This window comes from Leptonychotes weddellii, chromosome X, assembly GCF_054177405.1.
Source record: "Leptonychotes weddellii isolate Sample4059 chromosome X, ASM5417740v2, whole genome shotgun sequence".
NCBI classification, from domain to species: domain Eukaryota; kingdom Metazoa; phylum Chordata; class Mammalia; order Carnivora; family Phocidae; genus Leptonychotes; species Leptonychotes weddellii.
This window is the reverse complement of record NC_138385.1, coordinates 51,561,476-51,579,763: the sequence shown is the minus strand read 5'-3', so window position 1 is coordinate 51,579,763 and position 18,288 is coordinate 51,561,476. Positions and strand designations below refer to the sequence as shown.

Genomic DNA, 18,288 nt, shown 5'->3' with positions numbered 1-18,288 from the left:
ATTAAAATACTTCCAAACTGAGTCCAACGATACATTAAAAAAAAAATATTCACGATGATCAAGTGGGACTTATTCCTGGGTTGCAAGGGTGGTTCAATATTTGCACATCACTTCATCAATCTTATTAATATGATGTATCACATTAATAAGAGAAAGGATAAAAACCATATGATCATTTCATTTTTGGCTTTTTTCAAGGTTTCATTTAAATTCCAGTTAGTTAATTTATACTGTAATATTGGTTTGACGAGTAGCGTTTAGTGATTCATCACTTACATATAACACCCAGTACGCTCATCACAAATGCCGTCCTTAATACCAATTACCCATTTAGCCCATTTGCTACCCCCCTACCCTCTAGCAACCCACAGTTTGTTGTCTATACCTAATACTCTCTTATGGTTTGCTTCCCTCTCTCATTTTTTGTCTTCCTTCCCATATGTTCATCTGTTTTGTTTCTTAAATTCCAAATGAGTGAAATCATATGGTATTTGTATTTATCTGACTTATTTCACTTAGCGTAATATACTCTAGCTCCATCCACATTGTTGCAAATGGCCAGATATCATTCTTTTTGATGGCTGAGTAATACTACATTGTATACATATGCCATTTCTTTTTTTTTAAATATTTTATTTATTTATTTGACAGAGAGAGACACAGCAAGAAGGAACACAAGCAGGGGGAGTGGCAGAGGGAGAATGAGGCTTCCCGCTGAGCAGGGAGCCCAATGTGGGGTTCAATCCCAGGACCCTGGGATCATGACCTGAGCCGAGGGCAGATGCTTAACAACTGAGCCACCCATGCACCCCGCCATTTCTTCTTTATCCATTCATCAAAGGTCATTTGGTCTCTTTACATAATTAGGCTATTGCTGATAATGCTGCTATAAACATTGGGGTACAAGTGCTCCTCTGAATCAGTAATTCTGTATCTTTTGGATAAATACCTAGTAGTGAAATGCTCAGTCTTAGGGTAGTTCTAGTTTTAACTTTTTGAGAAAGCTCCATACTTTTTTCCAGAGTGGCTATACCAATTTGCATCCCCACCAACAGTGCAAGAGGGTTCCCCTTTCTCCACATCCTCTCCAACATCTGTTGTTTTTGTGTTGTTAATTTTAGCCATTCTGACAGGTATTAGGTGGTATCATTGTGGTTTTGATTTGTACTTCCCTGATCATGAGTGATGTTGAACATTTTATCATGTGTCTGTTAGACATCTGAAGATCTTGTTTGGAAAAATGTCTATTCATGTGTTCTGCCCATTTCTTAACTGGATTGTTTGTTTTTTTGGGTGTTGAATTTTGTTAGTTCTTTATATATTATGGATACTAACCCTTTATCAGATATGTCATTTGCAAATATCTTCTCTCATTCCCAAGATTGCCTTTTAGTTTTGTTGACTTTTTCCTTTGCTGTGCAGAAGCTTATCTTGATGAAGTCCCAATAGTTCATTTTTGCTTTTCTTTCCTTTGTCTCCTGAAATGCGTCTAGTAAGAAGTTGTTATGGCTTATGACAAAGAGGTTTCTCCCTTGTTCTCCTCTAGGATTTTGATGGATTCCTGTCTCACATTTAGGTCTTTAATCCATTTTGAATTCAGTTTTGTATCTGGTGTACAAAAGTGGTCCAGTTTCATTCTTTTGCATGTTGCTGTCCAGTTTTCCCAACACCATGAGTTGAAGAGGCTGGCTTCCCCCCACCCCCCATTGGATGTTCTTTCCTGCTTTGTCAAAGATTAGTTGACCATCTAGTTGTGGGTGCACTTCTGGGTTCTCTACTATGTTCCATTGATCTATGTGGCTGTTTTTGTGCCAGTCGCATACTGTCTTGATTGCTACAGCTTTGTAATATAGCTTGAAGTCTGGAATTGTGATGCCTCCAGCTTTCCTTTTTTTTTTTTTTTTTTTTTTTAATATTGCTTTGGCTATTCAGGGTCTTTTGTGGTTCCATATTAGTTTTGGGACTGTTTTTTCTAGTTCAGTGAAAAGTTGCTTGTGGTATTTTGATAGGGATTGCATTAAATGTGTAGATTGTGTTGGGTAGTACAGACATTTTAACAATACTAGCTTTTCCAACCCATGAGCATGGAATATTTTTCAATTTCTTTGTGTCCTCTTCAATTTCTTTCGTAATTATTCCAGTTTTCAGAGTACAGATCTTTTACTTCTGTGGTTAGGTTTATTCATATCTTTTGGTTTTTGGTACAATTGTAAATGGGATGGATTCCTCGATTTCTTTCTATTGCCTCATTACTGGTGTATAGAAATGCAAAAGATTTCTGTACATTGATTTTGTATCCTTCAACTTTACTGAATTCATGTATCAGCTCAAGGAATTTTTAGTAGGGTGCTTTGGGTTTTCTACAGAGTATCATGACATTTGTGAATAAAGTTAATTCTTCCTCGTTGAGTTAGATGCTTTTTATTAATTTTTTTGTCTCTTTCTTGTGGCTAGGAATTCCAGGTATTTTAAATAACAGTGATGAGACTGGACATCCCTGTCTTCTTCCTGACAGTAAAGGAAAAGCTCTGTTTTTCCCCATTAATGATGATATTAGCTGTGTGTCTTTCACATATGGCCTTTATGATGTTGAGGTATGTTCCCTCTATACCTACTTTGTTGAAGGTTTTTTTAAGAATGGATGCTGTACTTTGTCATATGCTTTTTCTGCATCTATTGAGAGGATCATATGGTTCTTATTCTTTCTTTTATTAATGTGGTGTTATAATGTTGATTGATTTACAAATCTTGAATTACCCTTGGAGCCCAGGAATAATTGTGGTGAATAATTCTTTTAATGTACTGTTGGATTCAATTTGCTAGCATCTTCTTGAGAATTCTTGCATCCATGTTCATCAGGGATATAGGCTTATAATTATTTTTAGTGGGGTCTTTTTTTTGTTTGTTTTTAGAGAGAGACAGCAGGGGGAGGAGCAGAGAGAGAGGGACAAGTGGACTCTGCACTTAGTGTGGGGCCTAAAGTGGGGATCAATCCCACAACCCTGAGATCATGACCTCAACTGAAACTAAGAGTTCGTGCTTAACCAACTTAGCCACCCAGGCACCCCCATAGTGGGGTCTTTATCTGATTTTGGAATCAAGGTAAGCCTGGCCTCATAGAATGAGTCTGGAAGTTTTCCTTCCATTTCTATTTTTTGCAAGAGTTTGAGGAAAATGGGTATTAACTCTTCTTTAAATGTTTGGTAGAATTCCCACGTGAAGCCATCCGGCCTTGGACTTTTGTTTGTTAGATTTGTGATTACTGATTAAATTTTTTGGTGGTTTTTGTTCTCTTCAAGCTTTCTATTTCTTCCTGTTTCAGCTTTGGTAGTTTATGTGTTTCTAGGAATTTATCCATTTCTTCTATATTGCCCAAATTTTGGCATATAATTTTTCATATTATTCTCATATTTTTAAAATATTTTTGTGGTGTTAATTGTGATCTCTTCTCTTTCATTCATAATTTTATTTATTTGGGTCCTTTCTCTCTTCTTTTTGATAAATCTGGCTAGGGGTTTATAAATTTTATTAATTCTTTTAAAGAACCAGCTCCTAGTTGAACTGATCTGTTCTACTGGTTTTTCTTTGTTTCGGTATCATTTATTTGTGCTCTAATCTTTATTATTTCTCTTCTTCTGCTGGCCTTAGGCTTTATTTGCTGTACCTCTTCTAGCTCCTTTAGGTGTAAGGTTAGGTTGTGTATTTGAAACTTTTCTTGCTTCTTGAGGTAGGCCTGTTTTGTATATACTTTCCTCTTATGACTGCTTTTGCTGCATCCCAAAAGTTTTGGACAATTGTGTTTTCATCTTCATTTGTTTCCATGTATTTTTTATTTCTTCTTTAATTTCATGGTTTACCCATTCATTTATTTAGTAGGATATTCTTTAACCTCCATGTATATGTGGTCTTTCCAAATTTTTTCTTGTGGTTGACTTCATGTTTCATAGCATTGTTGTCAGAAAATATGCATGGTATGATCTCAATCTTTTTGTATTTGTTGAGGCCTGATTTGTAACCCAGTATGTGATGTATTCTGGAGAATATTCCATGTGCATGCAAAAAGAATGTGTATTCTGCTGCTTTAGGATGAAATGTTCTGAATATATCTGTTAAGTTCATCTCATCCAGCCTGTCATTCAAAGCCAATTTTTCCTTGTTGATTTTCTGCTTAGATCATTTGTCCATTGCTTGTTAAGTGGGGTGTTAAAGTCCCATAATATACTTGTATTATTATCACTGAGTTTTTTATGTTTGTTATTTGGGTGCTCCCACGTTGGCAGCATAAATATTTACATGTGTTCAGTCTTTTTGTTGGATAGACCCCTTTATTATGATATAGTGCCCTTCTTCATCTCCCGTTATATAGTCTTTGGTTTAAAATCTAGTTTGTCTGGGGGCACCTGGGTGGCTCAGTTGGTTAAGCAACTGCCTTTGGCTCAGGTCATGATCCTGGAGTCCCTGGATCGAGTCCCACATCGGGCTCCCTGCTCAGCGGGGAGTCTGCTTCTCCCTCTGACACTACCCCCCTCTCATGCTCTCTCTCTGTCTCATTCTTTCTCTCTCAAATAAATAAAATCTTTAAAAAAAAATAAAATAAAATCTAGTTTGTCTGATATAAGTATGGTTACTCCAGCTTTTTTTTTTTTTTTGACAGCCATTAGCATGATAAATGGTTCTCCATCCCTTCACTTTCAGTCTGTATTTGTCTTTAGGTCTAAAGTGAGCCTATTGAAGGCAGCACATAGATGGGTCTTGTTTTTTGATTCACTATGATACCTTATGTCTTTTAATTGGAGCATTTAGTCCATTTACATTCAGACTGATTATTGATAGATATAAATTTAGTGCCATTGTGTGTCACCTGTATTACCTTGTTGTTTCTGGAGATTTTCTCTGTTCCTGTCTAGTCTTTGTTGCCTTTGGACTTACTTTCCCACTCAAAAAGTCCCTTTTAATATTTCTTGCAGGACTAAAATAGTGTTCATGAACTCCTTTAGTTTTTGTCTGGGAAACTTTATTTTTCCTTCTGTTCTGAATGAAGGCCTTATTGGATCAAGTATTCTTGGCTGCATATTTTTCCCATTCAGCACATTGAATATATCATGGCATTCTCTTCTGGCCTCCTATGTTTCTGTTGATAAGTCTGCTGCTAACCTGATTTGTCTTCCTTTGTTAAGTTAGGAATATCTTTTCCCTTGCTGATCTCAGGATGTTTTCCTTATCTCTATATTTTACAAATTTTACTGTAATATGTCTTCATTTTGGCCTGCTTTTGTTGATTTTGATGGGAGTTCTCTGTGCCTCCGAGATTTGGATGTTTGTTTCCTTTCCCAGATTAGGGAAATGTTCAGCTATAATTTGCTCAAATAAACCTTCTGCCCCTTTTTCCCTGTCTTCTTCTTCTGTGACTCCTGATATGAATGTTATTATGCTTTATGGAGTCACTGAGTTCCCTAAGTCTACATTCATGATCCAATATTTTCCTTTCACTGTTATTTTCAGCTTGATTACTTTCCATAATTTTATCTTCTATATCACTTATTCATTCCATCCATGTCATTACATCCAATCTGTTTCACATCTCATTTATAGCATTTTTTATTTCAGCATGACTAGTTTTTAAGTCTTTTATCTCTGCAGTAAGGGACTCCCCAGTATCTTGTATGGTTTTCTCAAGCCCAGCTACTATCCTTATGATTGTTGTTTCAAATTCTGTTTCAGGCATATTATACCTATATTGATTAGATCCCTGACCATGACCTTGTTATTTCTTTGGGGATGTATTCCTCCAATGTGGCATTTTGCCTAGGTATCTTGTCTTCTGTCTGTTAGGAAAGCCCGTTATATTTCCTGTTCCTGAGGGTAATGGCTATATGAAGAAGATGTCATATACTGATCAGGGCCTGATACTTCAGGAAATGTTTCTGGTGTATGCTGTGTGTACTCTGTTGCTGTGTTTTGGCTGCTCTTTCCCTCATGTCAGTCTTCTGCAGAGTTTCTTCTTCCCTGCAGTAGGGAGTGCTTGGACCTTATCCAGTGCATGGTGAGTTTTAGCTAGGTGTGCTCTGGTCAGCTTGTTAAAAGAAGCTAGATCCAGCTTCCACTAGATCTGAAGTTTTGCCACACTCCATGGTCAGTAGACTTGGTGAGGGCGGGTGGTTTGTGTTGATTTTCTGGGGAAGGTGCCTGTTGTTCTGGCTCTCAGGCAAGCTTGCCTTAGGAAAAAAGCACCTACAGAGCTCATGGGGCCAGGGTTTAGTGTACACAGCTTAAGCCTCTACTGTGGGCACTGTGTTGCTCACTGAAGTCTGTCTGTGCTTCCATAATGTGGCCTCTTTTTTCCCTCTAGTTGTTCAATTTGTTATCTCAGTCCTCAGACTGATTTCGTGGGTGTTCAGAATGACCCGATACTTATCTAGCTGTGTTTGAGGGGCAAGGCAAATATAGGGTACCCCCACTATTCCATTCTCTTAACTCTTTATAAACCTGATCATTTCATTAAATACAGAAAAAGCATTTAACAAAGTACAGTCTCCATTCATGATAAAAACCTCCAACAAAGTAGGTTTAGAGGAAACATACTTCAACATAATGAAGGCCATATACCAAAAAACCCACTGTTAATATTGTCTTTATAAGGGAAAAATTGCGAGTTTTTCCTTCATGGTCAGGAACAAGACAGGGATGGCCACTCTCACCACTCTTATTTAACATAGTACTGGAAGTCATAGCCTCAGCAATCAGACAACAAAAGGAAATAAACAGTATCCAAATCAGCAAGGAAGAAATAAAACTTCCACTATTTGCAGTTGATATGATACTCTATATAGAAAACCCCAAAGATTGCACTAAAAGAATACTAGGATTGATACACGAATTCAGTAAAGTTGCAGGATACAAAATGAATGTACAGAAATCTGTTACATTTCTATACACCAAAAATGAATAAGTAGAAAGACAAATTAAGGACTCAATTCCATTTACAACTGCTGCAAAACTAATAAGATACCTTGGAATAAATCTAACCAAAGAGGTTAAAGACCTGTATTCTAAAAACTGTAAAACACTGATGAAAGAAATTGAAGATAAGACAAAGAAATGGAAAGATGCTTCATGCTCAGGGATTGAAAGAACAAATATTTTTAAAATGTCTATACTACCCAACATAGCCTACACATTTCATGCAATCCCTATCAAAATACCACTAGCATTTTTCACAGAACTGGAACAAACAATCCTAAAATTTGTATGAAACCACAAAAGACCCCCAAATAGCCAAAGCTACCTTGAAAAAGAATAGCAAAGCTGGATGCATCACAATTCCAGACTTCAATTTTCATTATAAAGCTGTAGTAATCAAAACAGTATGGTATTGGCACAAAATCAGATACATAGGTCAATAGAACACAACTACATGATCAATTATCTTTGATAAAGGAGGAAAGAATATTCAATGGGAAAAAAAGTCTCTTCAACCAATGGTGTTGGGAAAATTGAGCAGCAACATACAAAATAATGAAACTGGACCATTTTCATATACCCAAAACCAAAAATAAATTCCAAATGGATTAAAGACCTAAATGAAAGACCTCAAACCACAAAAATCCTAGACGAGAACACAGGCACTAACTTCTTTGACATTGGCATGGAAACAAAAGCAAAGATAAACTGTGAGGACCACATCAAAATAAAATGTTTCTGTGTAGCAAAGGAAACAATCTACAAAACTAAAAGGCAACCTACAGAATGGGAAAAGATATTTGCAAATGACATATCTGATAAAGGGTTAATATCCAAAACATATGAAGAAGTTATAAAACTCAACACCCAAAAAACAAATAATCCAATTAAAAAATGGGCAGAACACATGAATAGACATTTTTTCAAAGAAGACACTCAGATGTCCAACACACAGGTGAAAAAATACTCAACATTACTCATCATCAGGGAAATGCTAATTAAAATTACAATGAGATACCACCTCACACCAGTCAAAATGGCTACAATCAACTACACAAGAAACAAGAAGTCTTGACGAGGGTGTGGAGAAAAGGAACCCTCCTGCAATGTTGGTGGGAATGCAAAGTGGCACAGCCACTGTGGAAAACAGTATGGAGGTTCCTCAAAAAGTTAAAAATAGAACTACCCTAGGATCCAGAATTTACCCTACTAGTTATTTACCTAAAGAATACAAAAATACTAATTCAAGTGGATACATGCACCCCAATGTTTATTACAGTATTATGTACAATAGCCAAATTATGGAAACAGCCCATGTGTCCATCGACTTATGTACGGATACAGTAGATGTTTTATCTATACACAATGGAATATTACTCAGCCATTGAAAAGAATGAAATTTTGCCATTTGCAAGGACATGGATTTAGCTAGAAAATATCATGTTAAGTGAAATAAGGCAGTCAGAGAAATACAAATACCATATGATTTCACTCATATGTGGAATTTAAGAAACAAAACAAAGTAGCAAAGGGAAAAAAAAGAGAGAGCAAGGGAAATCAGGAAAGAAACTTAACTATGGAGAATAAATTGATGGTTACCAGAGGGGAGGTGGGTAGGGGGATGTGTTAAATAGGTGCTAGAGATTAGGGAGTACACTTGTGATGAGCACCAGGTGTTGTATGGAAGTGTTGAATCAGCATATTGCATACCTGAAACAAACCAATATAAAACTGTATGTTAAGTAACTGGAATTTAAATAAAATCTTAAAAAAAAATTACTCCCCTTAAGCCTCCATAAGAACAGGCAATAAGTACAACAAATCATGATTTTGAATATACCCCTGAAAAAGTTCTTTAGGTTTTTTTTAAATATAGCATTCATCAGAGCATGTTCTACTAAAATAACCACACAAACAAGCATTGCTCCAAATTCCAATACTTACTTGAAGACACAATTATGAAAGGAAACATTTTAATAATATCAAAAGATAATGAGCAAGTAATTCTTTATAAGACTACTTGATCACTGTGTCTGGTATAAGATATCTACAAGTCAATTATAGAAACATTTGGTGAAATTTTTATTGGTCCCATGACTTTTAGATCCATTTGCGAAGTTCTGCCCCTTCTTTTATTATGATGGCAATATTACATTCCTATTATTAGTCTTAAAAACTGCAAACATTTAATCACTCAGAAATGATTACTCAATATATCAGAGAATATACAAGCCAATTTTAGTTAAAATATTACAATGCTACCATAATTTCATAAGAAAATGAAAACTTTCTCACAAGAGAGAATTTAAATCAATTTTTGACGGAACACTGATAAACATGGCTATGTTAATTCAATCATAGGCTCAGTAGGAAAGACTTGCTCATGAAATGACATTCTTCTAATCACTGAAATGGGTAACTTCCTCTAGTATATTTTCTATCAGGTTGAGCATAGGCTTTTTTATTTTTTTTAAAGATTTTATTTATTTATTTGACAGAGAGAGAGAGACAGCGAGAGAGGTAACACAAGCAGGGGGAGTGGGAGAGGGAGAAGCAGGCTTCCCGCCGAGCAGAGAGCCCAATGTGGGGTTCGATCCCAGGACCCTGGGATCATTACCTGAGCCGAAGGCAGATGCTTAACGACTGAGCCACCCAGGCGCCCCGAGCATGGACTTTTTTAAAAAAAAAGAATACTAGGACTTGAATTAGGACTCAAAATATCACTTTAATTCTACTAAGTGGCAATTAAGCTAAAAATAAAGACAATTATTTTCATGAGTTCATAAGCCAATCAAGTTATTTAAATATTCTCTGAGCATCTAATATATTGAAGATTCTGTGCTAAGTTGAACAGAAATCAAAATGGCTACACTAATGCTTCAGTGAAGCTAGATTTTAAAGTAACCTTTTACCTCTATTCTGCAAACCTCCCCTCCTCCCTTCTTAGCCTTTTGTTTCAGTAACCTGTTACCACCCTAAAGACGTCATGACAAAAGAGCTGGTAGAAAGTACACAACGCCTATCAAAACTGGCTTGATTCTGTATTTCCCTATAACACCCCCTATCCCCTTCCTCCAGTGGACTAGCAGTTTTTGAAGGCCATAGCCTGCTGTAGCCTCTTTTGCCTGGGAAGGCAATAAAGCTACTGTTCCTCTTTTCCTCTTTACTCAAACTCTGTCTTCGAGTTATATTTTGTCTCTGAAGCACAGAGGTAGGTTGTCGACAACACCAAGGATACAAAAACTAGTAAGATTCTGTCACTGTCCACAAGAATATAAAATGGAGGAGAGCAGTTAAGACAGTGTACATATAACTATAATAGAATTGAGAATATAAATGTCCTAAGACTGATTAAAGTGAGTGCTCTTGAGGTTCCAAGAGAAAAAGATTATAACAGGTAACAATTACCTCATCTCCCATCTGTGGGACAAATGGGGAACGTCGTGGTATGGTATCCAAAATCCACTGAGGGGCAAACCATTCTTCATTGGGTTCACCTGCCATAGAAAGCAGTCCTCCTTTCTAAAATATAGTTCACAAATATATAAACCATAAATATATGAATCGTAGTATGAAAAATAACAGAGAATGTTAAAAAAAATCAGGTTATAATAAAACCTAAAATATACAAATTTTAAACATTTTCATTCACCAATTATGTACAATCTTGTACCAATAAAATAATCAAGTTAATTCTTTAATATGTTGCTCAATTTTGGCTGACAGATAATAATACAACATTATAAACTATGTAAGAACCACAAACTTTCAAGACCTCAGAATACCATGTGAATTTGAGTGAAAGTAACAGAGGATCTTTTTGCCAATAAAATGGTGACAATCAAGAAGATAATTCTGTCTACTAAAGCAACAGGATACAGAATATATACATAATAAATTTTTAAATTAATATTCAAATAACTATGTGGATTAAGTCTTTACCTGAAATTCTATGAGGAAGAGAAACCACCATTGGGATGAAATAAAAACATATAAATAAATGGAAGAACACCTACATAATTTATTATACCCTTCCATTTTACAAGTCAAAAATGTACAGAAATTTATGACCAGAATCATGACAAGAATAACATTTTCATACTATAGTAGCTTATTATTTAAAACTCTACTAAATTTTCCTACGACCCAGCAATTGCACTACTAGGTATTTATCCCAAAGATACAGACGTAGTGAAAAGAAGGGGCACATGCACCCCAATGTTCATAGCAGCAATGTCCACAATAGCCAAACTGTGGAAGGAACCAAGATGCCCTTCAACAGATGAATGAATAAAGAAGATGTGGTTCATATATTCAATGGACTATTTACTCAGTCATCAGAAAGGATGAATACCCACCATTTGCATCGACATGGATGGAAATGGACAGGATTATGCTAAGTGAAATAAGTGAAGCAGAGAAAGACAATTATCATATGGTTTCACTCATATGTGGAACATAAGGAATAGCACAGAGGACCATAGGGGAAGGAAGGGAAATCTGAAGGGAGGGAAATCAGAGATGGAGACAAACCATCAGAGACTCTGGACTCCGGGAAACAAACTGAGGGTTTCAGAGGGGAGGGTGTTGGGGGATGGGGTAGTCAGGTGATGGGTACTAAGGAGGGCATGTATTGTGATGAGCACTGGGTGTTATACGCAACTAATGAATCATTGAACACTACATCAAAAACTAATGATGTACTGTATGGTGGCTAACAACATAATAAAAAAAATAAATAAAACTCTACTATATTTTAAAAAGTGATTATCAATGTTTTAATTTAATAATAACTAAAATAATAATGAAGATATTCTAGCCTCTACTTTTGATAACAGAAAAAAATTTAAAACTTCTTTTTATTTTAAAGTCATTTTAGACAATTTTACTTAGTTTCTCAGATGGAATGTTATTTTTAGAGAAAAGTCAAGTGTTACTATTATTCAAGTGTCAAAGGCAAAAACAAAAACAACAAAAACAACTTGTAAATTTACAAACCTTCCTTCTAGTTTGTTTAGGTTTCTTTTGCCTTTCTTCTAATGACTTCAAATTCTCCTCCTCAGAGCTGCTGCATATTTTCCGTGTTGCCTGTCTGGTTTGTCTTTTTGGAGGTTGCAAATTTATTCCAGCATCTGCTGTCCAATCAGAATATTCACTTGATGAATCACTATAAATATATCAAAATTATGAATATGTAAGTTTAGAAAAGGAATAATTTTGCCTCCTAATTGAAAGATGATCATTTTGTAATAAAACAGCATTATAAATGACATGGCTTGATATTGTTCTAACTGAACAGAAAAAATATCAATATAGATTTTTGATCATTATCTAAGTGATTTCAGTGAAATCCTTCTTGAATAAAGTATAATGGTTAGTTTCCCATAACAGAATTTAAAATTCAAAATTCCTGTTCAAGTCACAAAAGCTTCTTTAAATAAAGGTGCCCCTAATCCCTGTAAATGGTTAAATATAGCTGTTTTAAAACTCAACTAAATAAACATAGCCTGCTAAGATGCAGAATCTTGGATTTACAAAGCATCTTATTTTACAAATGAGGAAACTAAAGCCCATAGTGACATGCCCAAAAAGATATTAGCAGAACCAGGATAAAGCAAGTTTCTGGATTTCCAACCTAGTACTCTTTCTACTATAAAATACTATTTTAACTCCGGTTTTACCAAATTCCTACAAGAAGATAATTTCACATTAAAATGGTCAAATAATTTTGATCAAATCAAAACCATTAAAACTACCTGGAAGAACTTTCACTTTGCCATTCAATAACAGGATCCTCTACAGAAGCATCACTTGTGCCAATTGTTTCATCTTCCTGCAATAAGGAGCCAGCAATTGAGATATATGGTTATTAACTAGCATATTATTAATTATCACACAGTACCTGTTTTATAACACTTTTTGTATTTTCTCCAACCAAAACAACTTTCCAGTTAAGTACATAATTAGGGGCTCCTGGGTGGCTCAGTAGGTTGAATGTCCGACTCAATTTTGAACTCAGGTCATGATCTCGTGGCGGTGGGATTGAGCTACCTGTCAGGCTCTGCACTCAGTGGTGAGTCTACTTGAGATTCTCTCTCTCCTCTCCCTTTCCCTCTGCCCCTTCCCCCACTCACGCACTCTCTCTTTCTCTCTCTCTAAAACAAATAAATATTTAAAAAATGCACATAATCATTTTTCTACATATATCTGTAACTCACAACTAAGCTTACCAGGTATTTAAAACTCTTTTTAACATCTACTATCTTACTGATATGGGACATCTTTTATTATTTCAAAGGCTGAAGAGACTCCTTAAGGTTCCCAAATATAACCCTCTTAAATGCTAAAACCATTGCTTAAAAAATATCTATATGCCTCTGCCAAGTTAATATAATTACTCTCCATAAAAATTAATAATTTTTATTATGCAAAATTTCAAACATAGCAAAGTAGAGAGAATAAATTACCTTGTGTACACAATCTCCAGTTTATACAGTAACTCACTGCCAATCTTGTTCTATCTGTACCATCACCAACTGCCTCATACCCACGTGATTATTTCAATGTCATTTTATAAAAAAAGAATTTTAACTGTAAACATTTAGTAAGATTAAGATTCTTTTTTAAAACAAAACCTCACTACCATTAAGACATTAGAAATGTAATGTCATTCCTCAATACCTGACCATTCATTTTAGTTCAAGATTTCCATAGGTGAGGGAGAAAAGGAAGGATATCATTGATAAGAATTAAAAAATTGAATGCTGGAAGAATAATGGGAGTGCCATATATTGTCAATGAATAATTAAACCCACATTAGCCACTTAACAACTAAAGTTGTTAAGAGAACAAAAGGAAAGGACTGAAGAAGAGAGGAAGAAAAGAACAGGTATACTCTTATTCTATTACCATGAAAAAAGTAGGTCTGAAAAAAGCCATCACTTCATAATCTCCATGACTGATGAAGTCAACAATAACTGAAAATGTGCCTTTCTGCTGATTACACAGTAAATGAGTTCTGGGACTGTAAACTAGTCATCACTGTTTATATTCCACTTTTTATTTATGGGCAGAATTCCTCTCACTCTTTTCTCATTGTCCCGAAGTCAAACTTTTACTGGCATATCTGATACACTCAAACAAAATAATTTCTTTGGTATAAATCATAGAACATATCTAAAGGAATTCAATATAATGCTCAAAGTTGCCTATTAAATGCCTTATTAATGAATACTCTTCTTAAAAGAAAATACATTAAAATTATATTAAAATGACTATTAAAAGTAAACCCAAGGTGATGACACTAACTGGTAAACTAAAAATTACACTAAGTAAATAATAGCAGATAGCTAACCTCAGAGGAGCTGTCTGAGTCTTCCTGTACACCTGAATTTTGACACGATGCTTGTGATTTATGCTCTATGGTGGACCGTGTTTGGTAAGTATGCTGACGCTTGCGCTGTGTCCTTCGTAAAGACCGCCCACAGCTAGGCTGATAATCATTCTGTAAAACAGAAAGAAAATAGGTTTAAAAAAATGAAAGGCTCGGGGGGAGGAAAAGATGGTGAAGGAGTGGGGGACACTATTCCAACTGGTCCCTGGAATTGAGCTGGATATCTACCAGACCACTCTGAACACCCATGAGATCAGCCTGAGATGTAAGAAGATAGATCTGGATCTTTACAAACAGAATATCGCAGGCAGCTGGTTTTTAGGTACAAAGTGGGGAGTCGTGATTCTGCGGGCAAATATTGGAAGATAAACGGAAGGGGGAGGGAGCTACCATAACCGTTGGCACCAGGAAGGTGAAATAACACAGGAGCACAAAGGCCCTCCTGTGCTGGGAAATGGGCAGAAACTCACAGACCAGTAGCGATGAGGAAAGGAATTTAGGGAAGCCCCCCAGATTGAAACCTGGAGTGGTGGGGCCGCATGTTGGAACTTGGGGCAGCTGGCAGTTTTAAAAGCACAAAGGGCAGAGACGTGCCCCAACCTGGAGGCAAGGACTGGGAGCCTTACTGAGGGGTGCAGAACACAGGATGCTGCAGATGATAGCAGCACAGACAGAAACGGAGATAGTGTGGCCTGGAGAGCTCACTGACGAACAGACTACGATCTCTCTGGTCTGAGGCAGAGGGTTGGAAACGATCTCTTCTGCTCTGACTCTCGGAAGAGATGCAGAAAGCCACCAGGGAAAGCCGCCAGAGAACAAAAGCCCCAAAAAACTGGTTTTCACTGAGCCCATCCCCTCCCCCCACAGGGGGCAGGGCAACTCTGCCCAAACAGGGTTGCCTGAGTAACAGCACAGCAGGCCCCTCCCCCAGAAGACAGGCTGGAAGAACAAGAGGCCGACAACCCTAAGGTCCCTATAAAAACATGTGCATTTTGCTTGGGTTGTGGTCAATAATTTGTACTCTGTACATTCCCTCAACCACCCCCCAAAAGAATGACTAGGAGGAGGAACCACAAAAATAGGAAAGACTCAGAGACCATGACTTCTGCCACGGATTTACAAATGGATACAGATATAACCAAGATGTTGGAAATGGAATTCAGGGTAGCAATTGTGAAGACCAATAGCTAGAATGATTAATCGATTAATGGCAACATAGAGTCTCTAAAGGCAGAAATGAAAGCTGAACTGGCAGAACTTAAGAATGCTATCAATGAGATCCAATCTAATCTAGATAATCTAACAGCTAGGGTAAGCGAGGTAGAAGAACGAATTAGCGACCTGGAAGACCAATTGATAGAAAAGAAGGAAAAAGAGGAGGCCAGGGAAAAACAAATCAAAATCCATTAAAACAGAATCAGAGAAATAAGCTACACCATGAAACATTCTAATGTCAGAATTATTGGGATCCCTGAGAGGGTAGAGAGAGAGAACTAGAAGATACATTTGAACAAATCGTAGTTGAGAACATCCCTAATCTGGGGAATGAAACAAACATTTGTGTCCTAGAGGCAGAGAGGACCCCTCCCAAGATCAAGGAAAATAGGCAACAGCCCGGCATGTAATAGTAAAACTTGCAAATCTTAGAACCAAGGAAACCATCTTAAGGGCAGTTAGGGGGAAGGGATTCCTTCCGTACACAGGGAGAAACATCAGAATAACATCAGACCTATCCACAGAGACCTGGCAAGCCAGAAAGTCCTGGTAAGACATATTCAGGGTACTAAACAAGAAGAACATGCAGCTAAGAATACTTTATCTGGCAAGGCTGTCATTTACAATGGATGGAGTGATGCAGAGTTTCCAAGACTGGCAGAAACTGAAAGAACAAGTGACCACTAAGCCGGTCCTGCAATAAATGTTAAGGGGGGTTCTATAAAAGGAGAAAGACCACAAGAATGATATACAACAGAAATTTACAGGGACAATCTATAAAAACAAAGTCTTCACAGGCAACATGATGACAATAAATTCATATCTTTCAATAATCACTCTCAACGTGAATGGCCTAAAAGCTCCCATAAAATGGCACAGGGTTGCAGACTGGATAAAAAGACAGGACCCATCCATATGCTGTCTACAAGAGACTCATTTTGAACCTAAAGATACATCCAGACTGAAAGTGAAGGGATGGAGATCCATCTTCCATGCCAGCGGACCTCAAAAGAAAGCTGGGGTAGCAATTCTTATATCAGACAAATTAGATTTTAAAATAAAGACTGTAGTTAGAGACACAGAAGTACACTATATCATTCCTAAAGGATCTATCCAACAAGAAGATCTAACAATTGTAAATATCTACACTCCCAACATGGGAGTAGCCATCTACATAAGCCAATGTTAACGAAAATAGTCATATCCATAACAATACGTTAATTGTAGGAGACCGCAATACTCCACTCTCAGCAATAGACAGATCATCTAAGCAGAAAATCAACAAAGAAACAAGAGCTTTGAAGGACACACTGGACCAGATGGACCTCATAGATATATACAGAACACTTCACCCTAAAGCAACAGAATATTCATTCTTCTCAAGTGCACACAGAACTTTCTCCAGAAATGACCACATACTGGGTCACATATCTGGTCTCCACTGATTACAAAAGATTGAGATTATTGCCTGCACATTCTCAGACCATAATGCTTTAAAACTGGAACTCAATCACAAGAAAAAAATTGGAAGAAATTCAAACACTTGGAAGCTAAAGACCACTCTGCTCAATAATGTTTCGGTCAACCAAGAAATCAGAGAAGAACTTAAACAATTCATGGAAACCAATGAGAACAAAAACATATTGGTCCAAAACCTATGCGATACTGCAAAGGCGGTCTTAAGGGGGAGATACATAGCCATCCAAGCCTCACTCAAAAAAAACCAGAAAAATCCTGAATTCACCAACTAACTCTATACCTTAAAGAACTAGAGGAAAAGCAAAAAAATGATGCCATAAGCCACACATTAGAAGAGAAATAATTAAGATTAGAGCAGAGATCAATGAATTAGAAACCAGAAACACAGTAGATTGGACAAACAAAACTAGAAGCTGGTTTTTTGAAAGAATTAATAAGATCAATAAACCACTGGCCAGACTTATCCAAAAGAAAAGAGAAAGGACCCAAATTAATAAAATTATGAATGAAAGGGAGGAAATCAGGACTAACACAAAGGGAATAGAAACAATTATTAGAAATTATTATCAGCAACTATATGCCAATAAATTAAGCAACCTGGAAGAAATGGATGCCTTCCAGGAAACCTATAAACTGCCAAGACTGAAATAGGAAGAAATTGAGAACCTGAATAGGCCAATAACCAGTAACGAGATTGAAGCAGTGATTAAAAACCTCCCAAAAAACAAGAGTCCAAGCCCTGATGGATTCCCTGGGGACTTCTACCACACATTCAAACTATAAATAATACCTATTCTCCTGAAGCTGTTTCAAAAAACAGAAACAGAAGGAAAGCTTCCAGACTCATTCTATGAGGCCAGCATTACCTTGATCCCCAAAGAAAGCAAAGACCCCATCAAAAAGGAGAATTTCAGACTGATATACCTGATGAATATGGATTCCAAAATTTTCAACAAAATCCTAGCTAATAGGATCCAACAATACATTAAAAGGATCATCCACCACGACCAAGTGGGATTTATCCCTTCGATGCAAGGGTGGTTCAACATTTACAAATCAATCAATATGACAGAACATATTAATAAGAGGCGAAAGAACCATATGGTCCTCTCAATTGATGCAGAAAAGCATTTGACAAAATATAGCATCCTTTCCTAATTAAAACTCTTCAGAGTATAGGGATAGAGGGAACATTCCTGAAGTTCATAAAATCCATGTATTAAAAACCCACAGCAAATATC

General features: G+C 36.6%; 1 protein-coding gene across 7 annotated transcripts in view; it reads right to left on the bottom strand.

Moving 5' to 3' along the window:
* BRWD3 (bromodomain and WD repeat domain containing 3) overlaps window positions 1–18,288 on the bottom strand; it is a 192,385-nt gene that overhangs the window by 52,519 nt on the left and 121,578 nt on the right. For all 7 annotated transcript variants that reach the window (XM_081808590.1, XM_006726913.3, XM_081808591.1 and 4 more), the window contains 4 exons: window positions 14,315–14,464; window positions 12,717–12,793; window positions 11,959–12,127; window positions 10,369–10,482 (listed from right to left, as the gene is read on the bottom strand). In XM_081808590.1, coding sequence (XP_081664716.1) covers window positions 10,369–10,482; window positions 11,959–12,127; window positions 12,717–12,793; window positions 14,315–14,464 — 510 coding nt within the window. The remainder of the gene's footprint in view (window positions 1–10,368; window positions 10,483–11,958; window positions 12,128–12,716; window positions 12,794–14,314; window positions 14,465–18,288) is intronic.